Source organism: Mesoplodon mirus (assembly GCF_964341445.2).
Source record: "Mesoplodon mirus genome assembly, chromosome: 4".
NCBI lineage: Eukaryota > Metazoa > Chordata > Mammalia > Artiodactyla > Ziphiidae > Mesoplodon > Mesoplodon mirus.
Genome location: NC_138979.1, coordinates 157,393,962 through 157,420,124, shown reverse-complemented (window position 1 = coordinate 157,420,124; position 26,163 = coordinate 157,393,962). Strand labels below are relative to the sequence as shown.

The 26,163-nt window shown below is 35.8% G+C and overlaps 1 protein-coding gene across 5 annotated transcripts in view; it reads right to left on the bottom strand.

Moving 5' to 3' along the window:
- Window positions 1-26,163, bottom strand: part of PCNX1 (pecanex 1) — a 172,468-nt gene that overhangs the window by 123,112 nt on the left and 23,193 nt on the right. For all 5 annotated transcript variants that reach the window (XM_082617814.1, XM_082617816.1, XM_082617815.1 and 2 more), the window contains exons 2-4: window positions 20,260-20,468; window positions 4,552-4,657; window positions 396-441 (exon numbers count right to left, since the gene is read on the bottom strand). In XM_082617814.1, coding sequence (XP_082473940.1) covers window positions 396-441; window positions 4,552-4,657; window positions 20,260-20,468 — 361 coding nt within the window. The remainder of the gene's footprint in view (window positions 1-395; window positions 442-4,551; window positions 4,658-20,259; window positions 20,469-26,163) is intronic.

Genomic DNA, 26,163 nt, shown 5'->3' with positions numbered 1-26,163 from the left:
CACATGCCGCGGAGCAACTAAGCCCGTGCGCCACAACTACTGAGCCTGCGCTCTAGAGCCCGTGAGCCACAACTACTGAAGCCCACACGCCTAGAGCCCGTGCTCCGCAACAAGAGAAGCCACCGCAATGAGAAGCCCTCGCACTGCATCAAAGAGTAGCCCCCCCCTCGCCACAACTAGAGAAAGCCCGTGCACAGCAATGAAGAGCCAATGAAGCCAAAAATAAATTAATTAAATAAATAAAAATTTTAAAAAGTCTACCATAAAAAAAGATACATAATTTTATCCTCAAGAATGATTTTTCATTACATGTAAATATATGATACAGTTATCTTTACTAGAAACAAAAAAGAAATGGAAAGTCAGAGGTAACTTTCAGGTTAGATCACACCTACCTTTAATAGTTGTTGCTGTTCCAAGACGAGAGGAACCAGATCCAATCTGAAAATATGACATGAAGTAAACGAAATGCTAGCTATGCCATCAGCACAGACTAGCAAGGTTATCAAATGAAATTATATTATCAAAACATGTTATCAGTCACTTTCACCAAAAGGCCATGATGTACCAGAGCCACACTCCTTGTCTGCTGTGGTGCATGCTGCGCATCTAGTACAGGTTTGCTGAGACACTGAATCCCTCTGCGTACTCAGGACTGATGGAGCCCCCAGGGCAAGAGCCTCCAACCTCGAACAATCCATGCCAAACGGTCATTGTCATTTTTATATTGCATCATGACATGTTCAAGTTATAAACAAAAGCAAAACTAGGTGTTAAGTCTACCTGAAATAAATTTAGACTTATCAGGGCATATAAAGGGAAAGTTTGGAGGACGTAACATACCAACAAAGAGCAACCTAAATCTTACTTTCAAATTGTTAGTAAATCAATATGTTCTTTCCTGAGTTTCAGACAGAAAGTAAGTACTTCTTTGTAGGCTGCTATAACATATTTTTAAAGAATAAAAAAAAACTAAGGCATCTAAGAAAAAGGAATTTTTAGCACAAACTCTATAAACAGAACACTAAAATCTGCGGAGCTTTTAGGGCTTATATTCAAGATGGTATAAGACGTCCCTAAAATTTCATAACCATCAATTATTATACTACCATAAAAATAATAGAAACGAATACCACAAATTCCATGAACACATTAAGGAAACCAAATATAACATGACAGTTATTAAATCAACAAGTCTGAGTAACTCTTTTTATAACCTGTTTTCAAGGGATTCAAGAAGAAAATAGTCAAGCAAATTTAACACTTCATACTAAAATCAAGAACATTCATATAATACTCATATTTTGCCAAATCTTTTCTTTCATTGATTCAACTGAATAGAAGTATACAATGAGAAATTTGGTCAAAATATAGGTTAATATTGACTTTGAAGGGGCATGAGGGACTTTCTTGGTCTATATTTGGGGGGGATAAATACAGAAAAGCATGAAGAATAAAACATAACCACCCATTGTATCTGTTAAGATTGCTTTTGTCACCAAATAATAGAACTCAACTAATTAGGTGACTTAAAGAAATAGTTTTATGTCTGTCACCTAAGTTTGGAGCTGGTTTAATAGCATTTGTTCAGCAGCTCTATAATATTAGGGCTCTGGATGGCAGAGCCTAATTGTCTAATTGTCTGGACGGCAATTAAATGGGTTACACATATGTAAAAATCTACTGAGCCGTACACTTAATAAGTGTATACTATGCTGTATAAAAGTTATATGTTGGTGAAAAAGTAAGTAAAAATAAACATACACATACAGGTTAAAACTACTAATAAATTCTTATGTAGCCAATAAAAAAAATGAGCTTTGCAATATTTTTTGAACTGCTTATTAAGTTTGATTCTCCTGATTTTTCCTAATTTCTGCTTTCAATTAGCCATAAAAGGCACTGCAACTAGACAGAAAGAAAAAGGCCAAAAAGCATTTTACTGCAAGACTTTCATTCTTATCACACCTGCTAAACAAGTTATAAAATTAACATGTTATTTTTCTACTAGAATAATAAGCATGTAACTTCCTAGACAGAAGTTTAAAAACAAGTAAGCAAACAAAAAACACCATTTCATGCCGCCCTTCTAAGAATTTAAACTTAAAAAAAATGTTTTTTGAATATGCGTACGGTAGTCATTTGCTCACAACCTCAAAGTGTTCTCTTTTTCTTTCCTTAACAAACTTCCCATTTTGTTCAAATGTTGGGCATATTATCTTTTGACTTAGGAAAAGAGGGCCCAGACTCTGATCTAGGTGTGTACTCTAGTTCTGCTCAATGAATGCATGGAGAGTCTGCTGGAGGGCTTTGAGGAAAGACCTTTTCATGTCTGAGAAGATGATGAGCAAGGACAACTCTGCCCCACACTGTCACCTGCTTCTTAACTTTTCAACAGGATCATAATTGAAGCTGCTGTGCTCATCCTGCAACTCTAAGGAAAAGCCAAAAAAACTAGGGAAATTCCAACCCAGAGACCTAATATTATTGAGCTGCTGAACAAATGCTATTAAACCAGCTCCAAACTTAGGTAACAAACATAAAACTATTTCTTTAAGTCACCTAATTAGTTGAGTTCTATTATTTGGTGACAAAAGCAATCTTAACAGATACAATGGGTGATTATATTTTATTCTTCATGCTTTTCTGTATTATTTAAAATTTATCCCCCCCAAATATAATGGAGTTGTGACTGTTCACACATGAAACAATAAGGGATTGAAAATATAAACCACAGTGCATACAAATAAAAGAATGCAATACAGTCCCCAAAATGTCACTGCAGAAGAACACTTAATAATATTAACATTCATGATATAGTCAGTAAAGAGAATCAAGTTCCAAAGAACAGCACACTAAAATCCCTCTTTGTTTAAAATGTTTTTTTGATTATGACATTACAGATGATTTTTATTTTCTTCTTGTTGTTTGCTAACTTTCTAAAAATAAACACATTCAGAAAAGGAAAAAATTAAGAAAAAAATGGTATCTTCATACACTTAAAGGTAAAGTTTTTACTTAATAGGTTTGCACAAACTAAGACGGTCCAGTGTTTCTTCTCTTTGGTAAGTGCCAAAGGAAAGTCCAGGAAGGATTATGGATGTCAGAGAAGAAAAATTACTTGCAACTAAAGAGCAATCAGGCAAGGCCACCTCCTCCACGAAGCCTTGCCCCTCTCTCTAGCTGGAAACAATTACTTTCTCCTCTGAAATCTATAGCCCCTTTTCTGTACCATTCCTATGGCAACTATTACTTTGTATCTTGTAGTTACACTTACTTGGTAACATATATTTATAACTTCAGTTACTTATAGACATCTACTAGGAAATTGCAAACTCTTTGAGGGTGAGACCCACTCCACATCCCGGACAAACAAAATGCCTTAAATACTATCAGGTACTAAAATATTTTAAGGAAGATAAGTGATAAAAGGGAAGAGAGGGACAGGGCAGGGGTGGGAATGGAGAGTAGAAGATGGAAAGGAGAAGGGTAGCAGTGGCAGGAAGGAAAGAATGACCACAATGACTACGATAGAGCTACTGTGTTCAAGGAGTTCACTACCCAGTACAGAAGACATTTATATACAACTATGATAATGTGTAATAAGGCCTATATAATAAAACGTGTGAGAAACATGGTATGTCTATATTGGTAATATCTCTACCGATATACAAAAAGCCCAACTTTACTTCCCCACTTCAGCTTCCCTAAAGGATAACAATAATTATGTCAATAATTCCTTCTGGTATAAAACAGTATACAACTAAAACACCAAAATCTAAGTAGCACAATAGCTTCTGATATCTGCCCTTTTTTATTCAAGAGTTAGTATTTTAAGGAAAACCAAATTAGATGTGCTGTGCATTTAGGTGCAGACATGCAATAATTACATTCAAGATGGGACTCCCTCCCTAAAACAAGTAGGGCAAGTTCTAATGGACATGATGCCAAGGGTAGAGTTACCAAAGGTGGCTGGCCACTGCTATGTCCTTTTGTCTGTCCTAACAAAAAAAAAAAAAAAAAGAAAAGAAAAAGAAAAAAGTTGTGGCTCTTCAAAATTTGTTGCCAAAGTGTAGGCTTATTCCCCAGGGTAATCTTATGTTGCTAATATTTGTCAGTAAGAAGAAAGGCCAGGTTTAATTAAGAACATAAGATGTGCAGCCATATTTAAGGACTAAGTCATTTCATTCTATAAAAAGAGACTGAGAAAAGCACAAGGGATAACCTATATGTCTCCAATACAGACAGACACCGTGAAGGTAAATAAGCACACACTAGGAGCTAAAGTTCCTAAGGGCACTCACCACAACTGTCTCAATCGAAACTACCCCTGGGCAATTAGCATGTGGTATGTGCTCAGCAACAAAGTACTTAATTAATGTGAAAATTCTGTTTAAAATAATAGTAATAAAAGATAATCAGTAAACAATCAAAATATTATTAATCAGCCAGATAAACCCAAACACTGACTGACTGTTACAGACAAGAGAACACCTGAGACCACCATCAGGAGGAGGGAAAAAAGCAAAATACAACAGCACAGGTTCCTACCTGGTTGCCTGGATCAAGGCCAGCATAAGAATTTCTTGAACTGCAACCAACTGGGGGTGTGGCCTCTCGAATGAACTCAGACATTTCAATGCCCCCACCAGGATCACTGTGGGGAAAAAATGAGAAAAGGAGAATAACTGTCATTATTCTGACACCAATGGTTTTCTTTTTGTTTGTTTTTTAAGTTATTAATCTTTTTTCTGTAAAACTATCAGGTTCAGATATTTAATATAGCAAATTGAAAAAAAATCATTCTTCTTTTATAAGTCTGATAAATTTGAACTATTTTATAACCATGTCACTACTCCAAAACGTTTAAAACTCTCTCCCAAACTGTCTATATCCAATCCAATATTAGAAACTGGCCTTGATTACAATTGTACCATACTAAATATAGCACATATTTTATGATATGTGCCATAAAACCACTCTAGCAAAGAAATTATTTGCCTTTTGTTTCCTAACAGCAAAGAGAAATTGGTCAGAAAGTAATCAGATCTTTTTTTAAATTTATTTTTAATTTTTTTAATTTATTTATTTTTGGCTGAATTGGGTCTTCATCGCTGCGCGCGGGCTTTCTCTAGTTGCGGTGAACGGGGGCTACTCTTCGTTGTGGCAGGCAGGCTTCTCATTGTGGTGGCTTCTCTTGTTACAGAGCACGGGCTCTAGGCGCACGGGATTCAGTAGTTGTGGCACGTAAGCTCAGTAGTTGTGGCTCGCAGGCTCTAGAGCGCAGGCTCAGTAGTTGTGGCGCATGGGCTTAGTTGTTCCACGGCATGTGGGATCTTCCTGGACCAGGGCATGAACCTGTGTCCCCTGCAATGGCAGGCAGATTCTTAGCCACTGCGCCACCAAGGAAGTCCCAAGTAATCAGATCTTACACTCCCTGACCTCTCCAAGAGCACAGTCTGATTGAGCTGCATGATACAATGACGAACATGCATGAGAGCAATTATCCTGGTCAAGCTATCTGTATTTCCTTTTGTGTGTGTGTGTGTGTGTGGTATGCGGGCCTCTCACTGTCGTGGCCTCTCCCGCCGCGGAGCACAAGCTCCGGACGCGCCCGCTCAGCAGCCATGGCTCACGAGCCCAGCCACTCCGCGGCACGTGGGATCCTCCCAGACCGGGGCACGAACCCACGTCCCCTGCATTGGCAGGCGGACTCTCAACCACTGCGCCACCAGGGAAGCCCTGTATTTCTTAAGTTAACAGAATTTAACTAGGATACTAACTTGTTTCACAGAGCTGGGAACCTAAGATTTTAGACTTGCATGTGTAGAGTTAGAAGGCACAAGTTTAAAAAGTGAAATGATGCTATGTAGTAAAAACAGGCATTAGAAAGACAAAAGAGAAAAGTACTAGGTTCAAAGAACTAAGGAAGTCCACATATAGAACTTAAAGATAATGGGATCCTAAAATAAGGAAAAAAGATCACACCAAATTTCAAAAAACTTAGACAATTAAAAAAAATTTTTTTAAGTTGATATGTTGTATTTTCATTTTTATTCAGTTCAAGAAATTTTCTTTTTAGTGAGGGAGCCACTCTGCATACGGGATCTTAGTTCCATGACCAGGGATCAAACCCACACCCCCTGTGGTGGAAGTGGGGAGTCTTAACCACTGGACCGCCAGGGAAGTCCCCTAGACAATTTTATAATAAAGTTCCTCAAGAACACAACTTTTAGAACAATTCAGGCCTAAAAGTTATCATAATCCTATTTTTGCCCAAAGGTTTTTACTCATTCTACCTGGTATACAAAGTTAGTCAATAAATTTTTTAGCTATTATTATCAAGGATAAAAGCTCTAGTATATATGCTCGACATTATTGTGGACATAAGCTGTCTTACCATCTAGCATCTAATTCAACCTCCTGGTTAACAACAACAAAAAAAGCAACTCCAAATTCTTCTGGTGAATCACCTCATCCCAATCTCTCATATGGCTGTGGGTAACGCTGACCCTACTCTCAAGTTTAGGGGTAAGCTGTACTGGCCAAAGTCAATCAGCATATCCCAATCTCTTGGTCACAGCAACTAGTAGTTCTAGAACAGGCACATGACCCAACTCAGGCCAGAAATGTTCTACTGTTGAGAGAAGAAACTTCTATCTGTTTGTCTTAATGCTGAGAAGATGGGTCCTGGAGCTGCTGTAGCCATTTTACAACCATAAGGGGAGAGCCTGTTTAAGAAGCCAACTAAAAGAAAAGCATAGCCTGGTAAAGGGAACGAGAGTCATGAAGCTACTTGAAATTCTGCACATTGCCACATCTGAAGACATCCCTTAAACAGACTTTTCAGTAATGTGAGCCATAAATTACCTTAAGCCTGTTTGGGTGGGGATTCCAACAGCTGCAATCAAAAGATATAGGCAAAATACAATCTGCTTACAAGTTCACCTTCCATTTATGTACTTATCACTATAGCTGTTTGAATTCTAGTGTGTTTTTTAAGTTAATGGTCTCATAACTACCATGTCCCTGTTTGCTCATTGGGTCTCTAACTCTAAGCCACTGGCTACAGTTAGCTAATGGAAATTATCTTTCTAACTTGTTACCCATTTATAAAAATAAAACATAATGGAACTCAGTTACAAACATGATGGCCAAGTCTGCATACAAATGTCTATGTGTGAGAAAAGTGGAGAAAGAATAAATTTGCTGGCCATTTGGTGTTAAGTCACACGGCTATCTAGGCCAGAATGAGAAATATTTTTTTAATTTGGCAAAATCTCAAGTGTGTATACACAGGCAGCTATCACCCACTGAACTAGTGATGAGTAATAACCAGCAATACTGTTAACTCCATTGGAATGCATTCTCTAATTAAGACTGCAAAGAAATCAGAAGATGGAGACCAAGGTGAAGACCAAGGAATAAAATGTTCTATGCCACAGAAAGGATAAAGAGCCCTCATCTTCCCTAGTTTATATGCATCAGCTTTAATAATATGTAATTCACATATTCACAATTCACCTTACAATTCATCCACTGAAACTGTGCAATTCAGTGATTTTTAGTATATTCATAAAGTTGTGCATCCATCACCACAGTTGATTTTAAAACATTTTTATCATCTCAAAAGCAAACCCATTTAGCTATTACCCTTCCCACCCCTCCTCCCCCCAGCCCTAAGCAACCACTGATCTACTTTCTGTCTCTATAAATTTGCCTATTCTGGATTTTTTTTCATATAAATGGAATCACATAATACGTGGTCTTCTGTAACCGACTTCTTTCACTTAGCACAATGTTTTCAAGGTTCATCAATGTTGTAGCACGTATCAGAGCTTTATACCTTTCTATGGCCAAATAATATTCCATTGTATGGATAGAACACATTTTGTTTATTCATTCATCAGCTGATGGACAATCTTACCCAGTTTTATACATCACTTCTGATAGCAAGTCTAAATGATTATAACTGGAACATAAAATTATTATTCATGACAAAGCAAATATTTACTAAATACTTAATACATTCCAGTCATAGGGGTGCATGCTTTATTTGCATTTTCTCATGAAACATTCCCCTAAAAATCTATGATATAAATACTATCATCCTCATTTTACAGATGAAAAAACTGAAAACCGAAAAGGTGTAAAAACTTGCCTAAGGTCTCAGAGGAGTAAACAAAATAAGCCAAGTTATTGGTATATGGAGTTCAGGTGGGAAGGGAGGACACAAATAATACTTCCTCATCACTCTACAATGTGTTATCATATCTGCTCTTTCTGGTTTTTTTTCCTTCACACATGAATGTAGGTACTCATAACCAATAAGGACTGAGAAAAGATTTGAACACCAGGTCTAACTCTAAAGGCTATAGTCTAAGACACCAATAATGCCCTTTAACAAACAGGCATTAAAGTTCTCTTTCCAGTTCAAAACCAAAAGTAAACACCATTATCTAGGGAAGGTTTCTTAACCTCAGCACTATTGACATTTTGGGCCACATAATTCTCGACTGTAGGAGACCATCTTGTGCACTGTTAGGATGGTTAGCAGCATCCCTGACCTCTACCCACCAGATGCCAGTAGCATTTCTCTCTGTGATAACCAAAAATGTCTCCAAATATTGCCAAATGTTTCCTGGGGGGCAAGGTCATCTCCAGTGGAGAAACAATAATATAGAACTAATGCTCAATGGTCAACATTGAGTGGGAAGGAGGTATTAAGGGGAGAAAAAAAGATGAAGGAAAAAACAAACAGCTCCTTTTGTAGAAAAAATATATCCTCTTGCAAACTGACTGTACCTTTCTCTTCTCTACAAGTTCAGAAGCAGACCTTTTAGTCATCTGTTGGTGTCCTAACATATAAATTGACTGAGTAAGAATTTTCTTTATTAGCAAGACTTGCAGATTTTCAGCAATGGAAATTTCAGCACATACCTGGAAAGTAAGTAGTTTACAATTCTCACAGAAGCAAAGTGGTCTACTGCAGTAAGCAGTACACCAAATTCAGGGCATCTCTACCTTTATGCCTTAATTTCCTCATCTGTTTAAAAATAAAAACAGGTACAGGGAAAGGCAGAAAAGCAGAAAGGGTCTGATCTGAATTATAAAGGAGACTTCACAAATTAATTTGTTGATTATCAGTATCATAAACTGCTCAGGCTTTAATTAGAACTTCACAGAACCAGCACAGTACTAAGTTTACAAATCTAATCTAGATCACAACGATGTTCCTCAAAGTATGAACAGATAAAAGCAAAGTCCCTAAACAGAATAAATCTTCAGAAAATTTAGCCTAAAATTCACCTGTGTATATTTTACATGGATCCTTAATTTACAATATTGTAAGCATCACTGAATGAGAAATGGAAAATATGGTTTGTCTCCAAATAATTGTATTCAAATTCTAAAATTCAGGGTGCTAATTTCCTCTCCTGAAACGTTAGAAATGTAATACACACATTAATGGCTTTGACTCTTTCTCTAAGATTAAGATTGAACAAACATTTCTGAGCTGCTATACCACAGCCAATGACAACCAGAAGCACAAATAGTCACTCCTACTATATTCATTCATTCATGCAACAAATTGACAGCTCTAATGTACCAAGCATAGTGATCGGCTCTGGAAAAAAGTGTATCTGTTTTCCTGTTCATTTCTGTTCAGAACAGAGATTTACAAGTGGGAGAGTGGGGGAAAGGAGATGTCGAAAGCAAAAATCTACAACAAAGACCTTATTTAATGGTGAAACTTAAAAGCACTCCTAAAAAGACAAGGATGTACACGAATACTATTTCAATTTAACCATCTGTGAGAAGTTATACCCAATGAAAAGTTAAACAAGAAGCATAAGGTCTAGAAAGGAAGAAGTAAAACTGTCATCATTTACAGAAAATCAAGAAATAACCTACAAAGTTTTACCATTAATAAGGGAGTTTAATAAGGTTGCTGGATACAAAGTAAGCTGCTGCATTTAAAGGGAGAAAAACAAAAGGTAATTAGAAAAAATCATATAATAGCAGAAAAACTATAAAATAATTTGTCAGATTTAATAAAAGCTATGAAAGCCTTTTAATGGAGAAATGATAAATATTTACTGAAAGATATTAAAGAAGACTAAATAAATGGAGAGATTTAATATTGTAAAGATACCAATTCTCAGCAGAATCTACATAGCCAGTGTAATTCCAATAAAAACCCTAAGTTCTTGTAGATTTTGCCCAGTAGACTCTAAAGTTTACATCAAAGATCAAGGAGGGGCTTCCCTGGTGGCACAGTGCTTAAGAATCGGCCTGCCAATGCAGGGGACACGGGTTCGAACCCTCATCTGGGAAGATCCCACATGCCGTGGAGCAACTAAGCCCGTGTGTCACAACTGAGCCTGAGCTCTAGAGCCCACGTGCCACAACTACTGAAGCCCATGGGCCTAGAGTCCGTGCTCCGCAACAAGAGAAGCCACCGCAATGAGAAGCCTGCACATCACAACGAAGAGGAGTCCCCGCTTGCCACAACTAGAGAAAGGCTGTGCGCAGCAATGAAGACCCAAAGCAGCCAAAAATAAATAAATAAAGTAAATTTATTAAAAAAAAAAAAAAGATCAAGGAGCCGAGAGTAGCAAATTAACTCCTGAAAAAGAACGAGGTACGAGGTTTGCCCCACTAGGTATCAAAAGTCATGTTATAAAGCACTTAGGATGGAGTGGTAACTGCACAGGCATAAACTAGATCAACAGAACAGAAGAGAGCCCAGAAACATACCCACCATATATGAAAACTTAATTTATGACAAAATGAGTACTGCAGATCACCAAGGAAAAGATAGTCTGTTTAACAAATACTGATTAAACCAGTCATTTATAAAGAAAAAAAACAAATCCTGAATCCCTACCTTACAACAGATCATAATAATTTCCAGCAAAACTGAAATGTGAAAACAAAAGAAACATGAAACTTTAAAAAGACAATCTTTCTGAGAGTATCCTTCTGATATCTGTGTAGGAATAATTTCTTAAACAAGACACAAAAATGTTAATTACCAAAAAAATGATAAACTGTGTATTAAATTTAAGAATGTATGATAATCATAAGAAACCTTAAGAAAAGCGAAGTGACAAGCTAAAAACTGCGAAGAGATGTCTGTAATGTACATAACCAATAAAGGAGTAGTATAATGAATATATTTTTTAAAACTCGTTTTTCTTAATCAATAAGAAAAAGAGAACTCCAAAGAAAAACAAAAAAGAAACGAATGGGCACCGGAAGGAACAGAAGACTTAAATGGAACATATATGTGAGATAAGATGCTCAGCCTCATTAGTAATCAGAAAGGTCAACTAAAGTCAAAATGAGACACACCTAACACTTAACTTTTAAAACTTACCAAAATCAAAGATTGAGGATATGAAACAATAAGGACTTTCACACACTAATGGTGAGAGTATAAATTGGTACAATCGTTTTGGCAAACAGCTTGTATTACTTAGTAAAACTGAACGTAAAAACACCTTGTGAACCAGCTTACATATACTAGATATACACGTATGTATGAAGAGACATATATAATAATGTGTTATCTGAGCAAAAAAACTTGAAATAATCTGAATGACTATCAACAGAAGAATGGATAAATTGTAGTCCATTCCTACAGTGGTTGACTATATCACAGCAAACATAAATGATAGCTAAAAGCATCAACATGGGTAAGTCTACAAAATATGATATTCTGCACAAAAAAAGCCCTTCACACAGAAATACATACAGTATGATTCTCTTCAGGATATCCTAAGGTAGACAAAATTAATTAGGAATATCTACAAAGACTATATAACAATAAAGCAAGGGAATTATTAACAAAAAATTCAAGACAAAGGTCACTCCTGAAGGGAAAAGGGTAGAATGATATAGGAAAGGAGTACATGAAGACTTGTATGGTAATTGTATAATGTCCTTATTACTTAAGCTGTGTGGTGGGTAAGTATTCACTTGATTACTATTCTCTAAATTATACATGTAATTGATATACCATTTGGAAATATATATATTTCACAATAAAATTTTTTGAAAACTAAAAGAAAATAGAAAAATTCAGTAACAGAAACAATTAAAAATATATACGGTTATACAGAACTAATAAGAGCTAGCAATTACTGAATTGTTCCATGTACCAGAAATGGTACTAAGTCCTTTACATATATGATCTCATTTATTCTAATAATCCTATGAGACAGTACTACTATTTATCTCATCATCCAGATGAAGAAGCCAAGGAATAAAAAGCTTTAGTAACTCCCCCAAGGTTATACTATCAGGAAGTAATTCAAGCCCCTGGCAGATTAAGTGCAGAATCTACATTCTGTTTGCTTACCCACTAAATGAGGGTATGCATTTCCTAACAGAAATAGAATACACTTAAGAACTATGCAGGACCCACTAAAAAATGTACACACATATACCATGTCTCTGAGTGAGACTTTCTATTTTAAAGGCTGAGTTCTCTCCAAATTTAACACAATTATCATCAAAATTCTACTCAAACTTTCTGGAGGATGTGTTTACAAGGAAACATCTCATAAAAAACTAAGTAAGTATATGCATAAGGATAACTAAGATAATACTGAAAGAAAAGTACTGAAGAGGGATTCATACTGCTAAGTATTAAGCATACTAGAAGGCCATAAAAACAGTATATTATAAGCAAAAAGAGAGATCAATGGAGCAGAAAACAAAGCCCAGAAATGGACATAATACAAGTACGCTACATGAAAAAGCAAGCATTTAAAATTACTGGGGGGGAAAATGCATTATTCACTCAATTTTGTTGGTACAATACTAACAAACCTTAAAAAAAAGAAGTTAGAAATGTTTTCAGATTGACTACGATTTAAGAGTAAAAAATAAAATGATAAAAATACTAAAAGTAGATACAGGTGAATATTTACATAATTTGGGGAAAGAAAACTATCTCACAAAACTTGATATCAAAGACAGAACTAATAAAGTTTCGTAGAATAGAACAGATAACAGAAAAATTAATTGTGGCATATAAATACATAAATAAAATGCCATAAAGTGAGGAAAAGTATTTGACACAAAATGATATCCTTCATAAATATCTTCTTCAAATCAATAGTAAAAAACTAACCACCAACAGAAAAATATACAATTCACAAAATAACAAATATAAATGGACCAGCACAAGAAAAATAGCTCCATTTCACTAGTAATCCAAAAACTGAAAAAAGTAAACAATGAATTATTTACCAGTTTGTGAAAATACTAAATAGTGTAGTCAAAAGTACAAAATAAGAAGCCCTCAAACTGCTAATCACAGTAATTAAAAGGTAAAAATCTTCAGAATTTGGCAATATATATTGAGAAACTTTAAAATGGGTGTAGTTTTCCGGTAATTGTACTTCTGCTAAATCATGATAAAAAAAACTTAGTCATTTAAACTTTGAACATCACAGTGATCTAACACAAATTTAAATTAGAAAATAATTAAAATAATTAAAAACAAGATAGCTAAATTAAGATACTGTATTCCCACAAAATGGAATACAGTGTAGTCATTAAAATACTATCACAGAGTTAGATAGCCTCATCCACCAGAGGGCAGACAGCAGAAGCAAGAAGAACTACAATCCTGCAGTCTGTGGAACAAAAACCACATTCACAGAGAGATAGACAAGATGAAAAGAGAGAGGGCTATGTACCAGATGAAGGAACAAGATAAAACCCCAGAAAAACAACTAAATGAAGTGGACATAGGCAACCTTCCAGAAAAAGAATTCAGAATAATGATAGTGAAGATGATCCAGAACCTTGGAAAAAGAATGGAGGCAAAGACCGAGAAGATGCAAGAAATGTTTAACAAAGACCTAGAAGAATTAAAGAACAAACAAACAGAGATGAACAATACAATAACTGAAATGAAAACTACACTAGAAGGAATCAATAGCAGAATAACTGAGGCAGAAGAATGGATAAATGACCTGGAAAACAGAATGGTGGAATTCACTGCTGCGGAGCAGAATAAAGAAAAAAGAATGAAAAGAAATGAGGACAGCCCAAGAGACCTCTGGAACAACATTAAACACAACAACATTCACAATATAGGGGTTCAGGAAGGAGAAGAGAGAGAGAAAGGAACAGAGAAAATATTTGAAGAGATTATACTCAAAAACTTCCCTAACATGGGAAAGAAAATAGCCACCCAAGTCCAGGAAGCGCAGCAAGTCCCTGACAGGATAAACCCAAGGAGAAACATGCCCAGACACATAGTAATCAAATTGGCAAAAATTAAAGACAAAGAAAAATTATTAAAAGCAGCAAGGAAAAAATGACAAATATCATACAAGGGAACTCCCATAAGGTTAACAGCTGATTTCTCAGCAGAAACTCTACAAACCAGAAGGGAGTGGCATGATATACTTAAAGTGATGAAAGGGAAGAAACTACAACCAATATTACTCTACCCGGCAAGGATCTCATTCAGATTCGATGGAGAAATCACAAGCTTTACAGACAAGCAAAAGCTAAGAGAAATCAGCACCACCAAACCAGCTCTACAACAAATGCTAAAAGAACTTCTCTAAGTGGGAAACACAAGAGAAGAAAAGGACCTACAAAAACAAACCCAAAACAATTAAGAAAATGGTCATAGGAACATACATATCAAAAATTACCTTAAACATGAATGGATTAAATGCTCCAACCAAAAGACACAGGCTTGTTGAATGGATACAAAAACAAGACCCATATATATGCTGTAAACAAGAGACCCACATCAGACCTAGGGACACATACAGACTGAAAGTGAGGGGATGGAAAAAGATATTCCATGCAAATGGAATTCAAAACAAAGCTGGAGCAGCAATTCCCATATCAGACAAAACAGACTTTAAAATAAGGACTATTACAAGAGACAAGAGGACACTATATAATGATCAAGGGATCAATCCAAGAAGAAGATATAGCAATTATAAATATATATGCACCCAACATAGGAGCACCTCAATACATAAGGCAACTGCTAACAGCTATAAAAGAGGAAATCGACAGTAACACAATAATAGTGGGGGAGGTTAACACATCCCTTACACCAATGGACAGACCATCCAAACAGAAAATTCATAAGGAAACACAAGCTTTAAATGACACAATAGACCAGATAGATTTAATATTAATATTTATAGGACATTCCATCCAAAAACAGCAGATTACACTTTCTTCTCAAGTGTGCACAGAACATTCTCCAGGATAGATCACATCTTGGGTCCCAAATCAAGCCTCAGTAAACATAGAAAAATTGAAATCATATCAAGAATCTTTTCTGACCACAACGCTATGAGATTAGAAATCAATTACAGGGAAAAAAACGTAAAAAACACAAATACATGGAGGCTAAACAATATGCTACTAAATAACAAAGAGATCACTGAAGGAATCAAAGAGGAAATCAAAAAATACCTAGAGACAAACGACAATGAAAACACGACAATCCAAAACCTATGGGATGCAGCAAAAGCAGTTCTAAGAGGGAAGTTTATAGCTATACAAGCCTACCTCAAGAAACAAGAAAAATCTCAAATAAACAACCTAACCTTACACCTAAAGGAAATACAGAAAGAAGGACAAACAAAACCCAAAGTTAGCAGAAGGAAAGAAATCATAAAGATCAGAGCAGAAATAAATGAAATAGAAACAAAGAAAACAATAGCAAAGATCAATAAAACTAAAAGCTGGTTCTTTGAGAAGAGAAACAAAACTGATAAACCATTAGGCAGACTCGTCAAGAAAAAGAGGGAGAGGACTCAAATCAATAAAATTAGAAATGAAAAAGGAGAAGTTAAAACAGACACCGCAGAAATACAAAGCATCCTAAGAGAATAGTACAAGCAACTCTATGCCAATAAATGGACAACCTGGAAGAAATGGACAAATCCTTAGAAAGGTGGAATCTTCCCAGACTGAACCAGGAAGAAATAGAAAATATGAACAGACCAATAACAAGTAATGAAATTGAAACTGTGATGAAAAATCTTCCAACAAACAAAAGTCCAGGACCAGATGGCTTCACAGGTGAATTCTATCAAACATTTAGACAAGAGCTAACACCTATCCTTCTCAAACTCTTCCAAAAAATTGCAGAGGAAGGAACACTCCCAAACTCATTCTACGAAGCCCCCATCACCCTGATACCAAAACCAGACAAAGATACTACAAAAAAAGAAAATTACAGACCAATATCACTGATGAATATAGGTGCAAAAATCCCCAACAAAATACTAGCAAATGGAATCCAACAACACATTAAAAGGATCATACACCATGATCAAGTGGGATTTATCCCAGGGATGCAAGGATTCTTCAATATATGCAAATCAATCAATGTGATACACCATATTAACAAATTGAAGAATAAAAACCATATGATCATCTCAATAGATGCAGAAAAAGCTTCTGATAAAATTCAACACCCATTTATGATAAAAACTCTCCAGGAAGTGGGCATAGAGGGAACCTACCTCAACATAATAAAGGCCATATACAACAAACCCACAGCAAACATCATTTTCAATGGTGAAAAAATGAAAGCATTTCCTCTAAGATCAGGAACAAGACAAGGATGTCCACTCTCACCAGTATTATTCAACATAGTTTTGGAAGTCCTAGCCATGGCAATCAGAGAAGAAAAAGAAATAAAAGGAATACAAGTTGGAAAAGAAGAAGTAAGACTGTCACTGCTTGCAGATGACATGATACTATACACAGAGAATTCTAAAAATGTCACCAGAAAACTACTAGAGCTAATCAATGAATTTGGTAAAGTTGCAGGATACAAAATTAATGCACAGAAATCTCTTGCATTCCTATACACTAAGGATGAAAAATCTGATAGAGAAATTAAGGAAACTCTCTCATTTACCACTGCAACAAAAAGAATAAAATACCTAGGACTTGTAGGTATTTTACCTACCTTTTGTTTCCCTAGGTAGGTGTTTTGTCTCCCTACTTAGGGAGACAAAAGACCTGTATGCAGAAAACTATAAGACACTGATGAAAGAAATTAAAGATGATACCAACAGATGGAGAGATATACCATGTTCTTGGATTGGAAGAACCAATACTGTGAAAATGACTATACTACCCAAAGCAATCTACAGATTCAATGGAATCACTATCGAATTACCAATGGCATTTTTTATGGAACTAGAACAAAGCATCTTAAAATTTGTATGGAGACACAAAAGACCCTGAATAGCCAAAGTAGTCTTGAGGGAAAAAAATGGAGCTGGAGGAATCAGACTCCCTGACTTCAGACTATACTACAAAGCTACAGTAATCAAGACAATATGGTACTGGCACAAAAACAGAAACACAGATCAATGGAACAAGATAGAAAGCCCAGAGATAAACTCACGCACCTATGGTCAACTAATCTGTGACAAAGGAGGCAAAGATATACAATGGAGAAAAGACAGCCTCTTCAGTAAGTGGTGCTGGGAAAACTGGACTGCTACATGTAAAAGAATGAAATTAGAACACTCCCTAACACCATACACAAAAATAAACTCAAAATGGATTAGAGACCTAAATGTAAGACCGGACACTATAAAACTCTTAGAGGAAAACATAGGAAGAACACTCTTTGACATAAATCACAGCAAGATCTTTTTTGATCCATCTCCTAGAGTAATGGAAATAAAAACAAAAATAAACAAATGGGACCTAATGAAACTTCAAAGCTTTTGCACAGCAAAGGAAACCATAAACAAGACAAAAAGACAACCCTCAGAATGGGAGAAAATATTTGCAAACGAATCAACAGACAAGGATTAATCTCCAAAATACATAAACAGCTCATGCAGCTCAATATTAAAGAAACAAACAATCCAATCCAAAAATGGGCAGAAGACCTAAATAGACACTTCTCCAAAGAAGACATACAGATGGCCAAGAAACACATGAAAAGCTGCTCAACATCACTAATTATTAGAGAAATGCAAATCAAAACTACAATGAGGTATCACCTCACACCGGTTAGAATGGGCATTATCAGAAAATCTACAAACAACAAATGCTGGAGAGGGTGTGGAGAAAAGGGAACCCTCTTACACTGTTGGTGAGAATGTAATCTATACAGCCACTATGGAGAACAGTATGGAGGTTCCTTAAAAAACTAAAAATAGAATTACCATGTGACCCAGCAATCCCACTACTGGGCATATATCCAGAGAAAACCATAATTCAAAAAGACACATGCGGGCTTCCCTGGTGGCGCAGTGGTTGAGAGTCCGCCTGCCGATGCAGGGGACACGGGTTCATGCCCCGATCCCGGAAGATCCCACATGCCGCGGAGCGGCTGGGCCCGCGAGCCATGGCCGCGGAGCCTGTGTGTCCGGAGCCTGTGCTCCACAACGGGAGAGGCCACAGCAGTGAGAGGCCCGCGTACAGCAAAAAAAAAAAAAAAAAAAAAAAAAGACACATGCACCCCAATGTTCACTGCAGCACTATTTACAATAGCCAGGTCATGGAAGCAAGCTAATAATAATATCCATTCAACAGACGAATGGATAAAGAAGTTGTGGTACATATATACAATGGAATATTACTCAGCCATAAAAAGAAATGAAATTGAGTCATTTGTTGACACATGGATGGATCTAGAGACTGTCATACAGAGTAAAGTAAGTCAAAAAGAGAAAAACAAATATCGTATATTAACGCATGTATGTGGAACCTAGAAAAATGGTACAGCTGAGCCGGTTTGCAGGGCAGAAGTTGAGACGCAGTTGTAGAGAACAAACGTATGGACACCAAGGGGGGAAAACCACAGGGGGGGTGGGGATGGTGGTGTGCTGAATTGGGTGATTGGAATTGACATGTATACACTGATGTGTATAAAACTGATGACTAATAAGAACCTGCTGTATAAAAAAACAAAGAAACAAACAAAAAAATACTATCACAGAAAAAAGTATTTTCAGTAGTTCAAAGTATTTCCTGAGCACCTCTCAGGGCAAGACACTGTTCTAGAACCTGGGAATATAATAGTTTGTAAGAAAAACAAGGCCCTGCCTTCAAAAAGCTTATAAATGCAAACAAATGATTAAGTAAGATAATTTCAGATAGTGATTTATGCTATTAACAAAATTATTATAAGGTAAAATATCTGTTCAATGAACAAACAGGGTAATCATGTTAGGGATGGAGGAAAAAGTAACTGAAAAAGGATAAAGGCTTTCAGTGCACTGGAGAATATACAGAAACATTACCTGTCTTAACAGATATTGAGTACCCACTTTTAGTGATATTATTTATATCCTGAACCTGAAATATTTGATATTATACTGACTAGAAACATGGCATAGTGGTTAAAAGCATGGCCTCGCCTCCAGAGCTTGACAGCCTAGATTATTTGATCTTTCTCACCTCACTTTCCACATCTGCAAACCAGGGATAATAACAGCAACCATCTCATAGAATTGTTTTTGAGGACTGTATGAGCTTAAAAATGTCAAGTGCTCATATAGCAACTGTTTAAAAGTTATATTAGGGACACCTATTATTTCTATAAAGTCACTATAACCTTTTGACTATGACAACTAAATCTCTCTGTCAGAAAGAGAAAGTGGGTGAGGCCAAGGTAATGGGATAGAATGTGACTGAGAGCAGTAGGGGACTATTTTAGCTGAGACAGGCTCCAGGAAAGCCTCCAGGAAGGGGTGACAGCTACAAAGAGTTGAACCCTAGGAAGTCAGTCATGCTAAGATCTAGGGAAGGAACAGCTAAGTTTCTAAGGTGAGAATATAAAATTGAAAAAATTTACAATGGATAAAACGAAAACTGTAGCTTATAAATGTCAAGTAAAATATTATCACAGTTTGCTTAAGATATATATACACATTTTATTTATATGCATAAAAATAAATGCTTAGATTTATAAAGCCATGTTTTATTATTTCTTTAACCTGTTTTCCATTGGTTTTGGTCTTTGGTATGAATAACTATTACACTATTATGACTATTATAGTTCTAAAATGTTATTTATTAACAAGGCCAAGGATACTGATTTATCCCCAGATAGCCAGTCAGCTTTGCTGTGGTCTAATGTGACAATCACACTTGTCACTGTATCAATAGTGGTAAGATCTACCACTGCCTTAAAACCAGGTGAACAGAACAAATAATCACATCATTGTACACATGCATCACTGTACATCATTACAAACTGAGTGGCATGGGTTTCCTTACCTTGGGCCATTGCTGTCTTTTCTCCTTGTTGAACAGTTGCCTTGCTCAGCTCTGGCTCGCTGATCTGTGAAATCATTTGTGTTCCTATCTACAATCTCTCCAGCATCAAGTGCTCTGTGGAGTCGATAGTTGACCATCTTCAGAACAATGAAAACAGCAGCTATCACAGGACAATAGACTGCTACTATAATCATGGAAGAAGGAAGGGCCTTAAAGAGAAAGAAAACAAAGATAGGAATTTTAAAATATTTTATACTTTATTCAATTAGAGAAATCTGTAACTAAAATAATAAACACACACATTCTCACACAAAGCAACAATTGTGTTCCTAGCACTAAGTTGTAAAAGTATAAGACAGCACCACCCAATAGAGCCACTTGCTACATGTGGCTACTGAGTGCTTGAAATGTGGTTAGCCTGAATTGAGGTGTGCACTAAGAATAAAATAACACTGGATTTTGAAAAGTCAGTATGAAAAAAAGAATGCAAAATATCTCAATTTTTATACTGATTACACGTTGAAATATATTTAGATTATACTGGGTTAAATAAAATATATTATTAAAGTTAATTTCATGCTAATTTTATTTTTAATGTAGCTACTAGAAAAATTTTAAATTACATATGTGGCTTACAATATATGTCCACTGGACAGTCCATTTGTAACAGTCCATGGACTGTTACAAAGTCCATGCCAAAAAGCTTATAATACAAGTAGAGAGTTAAGGTATCACATTATATAATATGTGAATAAGACAGGGTTGTGATCCAAATACATATAATCCCTGTTTATGTGCTCCCTGTAACTTTTTTTTAGGATATAAACTTTCTTTGTGTTCTAGAAAATCCTAAGTTAAAACTGTTATGAGAATAACCTTAGAACTATGACTATAAAACCAGATAAGACATGGGGGACATTCAAAATCCAAATGTTTTATTTTAAAACACTTAAATGCTTAAAATACTGAAAATGTGTAACCTGCCAAATAAAACGAATAAAAGAATACAGAATAGAATCAAGCAATAAATAGATGTATTGAAATAAGTCAGAAGCATCCTGGGCGTGGGGACTGCACACCCATCATACCTGAGAATTCAGTGATGTGGACATGAGTCCGGGGCTGGCAGGCTGGAGAACACCCCACTTGGAAGGCATGACTCAGAGTCACTATTAGCAGAGCCTATAAAACTAGGCTCAAGTTATGCCCCTTTTTATGAGAAAAAAATCATCCCAGGTGTTTACAGCTCTAGATTTCACATGTTTTCATAAGGTTCCACCTCAGTAATCTGAGAACATGGCTCTAAATTTACTTGGAAAGATATCCTCAAATCGCTTGAGAAGGTGAAATTGAAAAGGTTCTAATGAACCAGGGATGTTTCAAAGACAGATATGATAAAAGTTTAAAAAATAAGACAGTTATTTGGGAGGTAGAGAGACGGAAACAGTGTGGGTTGGAACTGGGAAGCGGGAAAAGAAAGTAAATCAAGCCTCAAGTTTAATACTTTTGGGTTGAGTGCAGGCATAATAGGTAAATATTTGGTATTTTTATTTTTTAATTTTATTTATTTTTGGCTGTGTTGGGTCTTCATTGCTGCGCATGGGCTTTCTCTAGTTGCGGCGAGCGGGGGCTACTCTTCGTTGCGGTGCACGGGCTTCTCATTGTGGTGGCTTCTCTTGTTACAGAGCACAGGCTCTAGGCGCACAGACTTCAGTAGTTGTGGTTCGCGGGCTCTAGAGCACAAGCTCAGTAGTTGCGGCACACGGGCCTAGCTGCTCCGCGGCATGTGGGATCTTTCCAGACCAGGGATCGAACCTGTGCCTCCTGAATTGGCAGGTGGATGCTTAACCACTGCACCACCAGGGAAGTCCTATTTGGTATTTTTAAGTGCTTAGATTAAGAAGCCCTTCATATTAGCGTATCTAAAAAATTACACTGGTGATTTCAATTTAAAATGTCACTGAATAACAGACCTAGGCTTATAAAATGTATTTAAAATCTTACAAAATCCATAAATATCAGGTTTAGAGGAGTTAAGAACTCCAAAAGATTTGTTAGATAATTTACATAATTTACTTAAAATAAATACTAAATTTATAAATGCAATTTAAATTCAAGGGATCTTAAGCTACATGAAAAAACCAAATCTCTTAAAAATGATTGTTAAAATGTGTTCAATTTGTAAAGAGTTGAGTTTAAAATTCTAAGTTAATTTACAGCTTTAATAAATCTAACATTCATTGCAAAAAAAAAAAAAAAAAAGTTCCCTGAAAATCTTTTTCCAAACAGAGACACACACACACAAATTGACAAAAATTTCAAAGTAAACACGCACATAAATACATACAAACACATACACTGCTTAGAATATTTATAGAAGTTCTGCATGATGCTGATTTCCATATGATATGTTCACTTAAGAACTGGAATTCTTGGAGATCATTTAGTTCAACACCCTCATTTCCGGACTAAAAACAGAGCTACTGTATGATCCAGCAATCCCACTCCTTAGCATATATCTGGAGAAAACCATAGTTCGGAAAAATACATGCACCTCAATGTTCACTGCAGCACTGTTTACAACAGCCAAGACATGGAAGCAACCTAAATGTCCATCGACAGATGAATGGATAAAGATGTGGTACGTATATACAAGTAATATTGTACATATATACAGTTACTCAGCCGTTAAAAAGAATGAAATAATACCGTTTGCAACAACATGGGTGGATCTGGAGATTATCATACTAAGTGGAGCCAGACAAAGACAAATATCATATGATACCACTTATATGCTGAATCTAAAAAAAAAAATGATACAAATGAACTTACTTACAAAACAGAAACAAACTCACAGACTTAGAAAACGAATTTATGGTTACCAGGGGGGAAGAGTGGGGTGGAGGGATAGATTGGGAGTTTGGGATTGACATGTACACACTGCTGTATTTAAAATAAAATGACTTTCCATGAAATTAATTAACTAATTTAAAAACATGTATCACTGTATATAGGAATATGTAGATATTTCTATATGTATGTGTATATATATAATATGTAAATTATATAAAGAATAAATGTAAAGAATTCCTTCAAAATCAATAGCAAAGAGGCAGACCAATGAAAATAAAGGACAACAGACAGAACTTACACAGAAAAATATAAATAGCCAATAAAAACAACATGAAAACATGTTCAACTTCATCAGTAATGAGCAAAATACAATGTAAAACCTCAACAATATATCATTAACACCCATCTTAATGAACAAAAATTAAGAAATCAGACAAAATTAAGTATGGACAACCAGACCTCTTATAAACTGCTAGTAGAAATATAAATTGATAGATACATCACCCAAGATCCAGCAATTTCTCTCATAAGCATAAAAATGAAAGAAACTCTTACACTCGCAGCATAAGACTTTTACCAAAAACTGGGGGTGGGGTGGGGCAACCTCAACTGAAAATCAACAGGAAAATGGAAAACGGCAGACTAGTTACCAATGGAATATAACAGTAAAAACTACAGCTACACACAGCAACATTAACTGTACATATACAATATGTGTTGTATCCCAAACGTAAACTTACGTTTTACTGTATTTTCTTGATTTTTTGGTAATAAGCATGTATTTCTTGTATAGTTAGAAAAAAGAGCTAAAATTTTAATAGTGATAAAAAGGTTTTCATATTAGAAAAAGAGTATATTAGCTTTCACCTTTTACAAAGACATGATCTACATTCTTCTCATTAATGAATGCCTTATCAATAGGTCAAGTTCCACATCAAGGCCGTTTGTCACCTTACTCCTTATTTGCAAGAAGTTAAAAAAAAAATCTTAACTCTCAATTATACATCCCTGAATGGCAGGAAGTGTTAACAGCTGTCAGAGAGCTCTAGATATTCAGATCAAACATAGCCCCCAAAATTGTAGTAAGCCTCCTTACTAAGAGCTATGTTAGATACTTTACATAAGATCATCCCTCTTAGAAGTTGGATGAATAGAAATGTAAATGAAAACTACAATTAAATATTACCACATACCCATTAGGATGGCTACTATCAATTAACCAGAAAAAAAAAAAAAGGACAGAAAATAACAAGTGTTGGCATGGGTGTGGAGAAATTGGAACCTCTGTACGCTGTTGGTGGGAAAGTAAAATGATGCAGCCTCTATGAAAACAGTATGGTGGTTCCTCAAAAATATTAAAAATAGAATTACCATATGATCTAGCAATTCCACTTCTGGGTATTTATTCAAAAGAATAAATCGAATCTTGAATAAACTGCAGGATCTCGAAAAGATATCTGGACACTCATGTACACAGCAGCATTATGCACAATAGCCAAGAGACGGAAGCAATGCAGTGTCTATGAATGGATGAACAGATAAACAAAATGTGGTCTATATGTATGATGCATTATTCAGCATTAAAAGGAATGAACTCTTGTCGCATGCTGCTGCACGGATGAACCTTGAGAACAGTATGCTAAGTGAAATACGCCAGTAACAAAAAGGCAAAATACTGGATGATTCCACTTATATGAGGTATCTAAAGTAGTCAAATTCATAGAAATAGAAAGCAGAATGATGGCTGTCATGGGCTGGTGGGGGAGAGAGTGAAGAGTTGTTGTTTAATGGGTGTAGAGTTTCAGTTTTGCAGAATGAAAAGGTCCTGGAAATCCATTCCACAACAATGTAAATATACTTAACACTACTGAACAGAACAATTAAAAATGTGTTAAAATGGTAAATTTTATGTTACGTGTTTTTTACTACAATTTAAAAAGTTAGATGGACAAATGTTTCACTCTTTTCTCTCTGGTGAGGAAAGTCAAATGTTGAGAAACAAGCTAGGAGACTGAGCCATTTACACCACTTCTTAAATTCTGACAGTTTATCCTGAACGTTAAAAAGTTGTGTTATTTCAGCCAGGAGTGATAGGTTCAAGCTATTCAAGACGCCAAATATATTTCTGATAGGACTCTTGAGAAAGCCACTTGGAATCACAGAAATGGTCATACCAGAATTAACAGTGCCATGAGGTAAATTTATCTTACATTTCATTTCAAAACTCAAGTGAATAATTCTCCCCTATGGCAGGCACACTGCATGGCAGAAAAGCTATCTTTTATACAATGTAAAGACATTATGTTCACTGTGCTTTGTGGTGGAATCTTAATTTTCTCTATTTTCTACACCACTGAGTCGAGATTTGAAGCATGCTGTTAACAAATGCATATCCTTCCTTAATATATTTGTAGCTGTTCTCAATTAGAACTGATTTCACTGCATCTTTTCCAGTTCATGTTACAACACTTAGTGCCAACTAACATACTTAGATATCAACTAACACTTAGTGAACACCACGTGCTAGGCACGTTTCTAAGTGCTTTATGTATATTAACTCATTTAACCCTCACGATCACCTCATGAAGTCAGCACTATCGTTCTTCTCATTTTACAAATTTAGAAACTGAGGCACAAAGAGATAAGTAACTTGCTCAAGGTCTCAGAATGAGACGTTAAGGAGCAGTTTGGCTCCAGAGTCCTTGCTCTTCATCATGATACCTAATTGTCTCTAAATCAGGGGCTGGCAGACTTTTTCTGTTTGAAACAAAAAATATTTCACAGTTTGCAGGTCATATGATCTGTCATAACCACTCAACTCTGCTGTTGTAGTCTGAAAGCAGCTATAGGCAGCATACATGAACGTGAACATGATGTTTTCCAATAAAACTCTATGGACACTTTGTAGACACTGAAATTTGAAATTAATTTAATTTTTACATAGCATGAAGTATTACTCTTCTTCTGATTTTTTTCCAACCATTAAAAACTGTAAAAAACATCCTTACTTAGCTCATGGGCCATACAAAAACTACATGGGCCGTAGTTTAT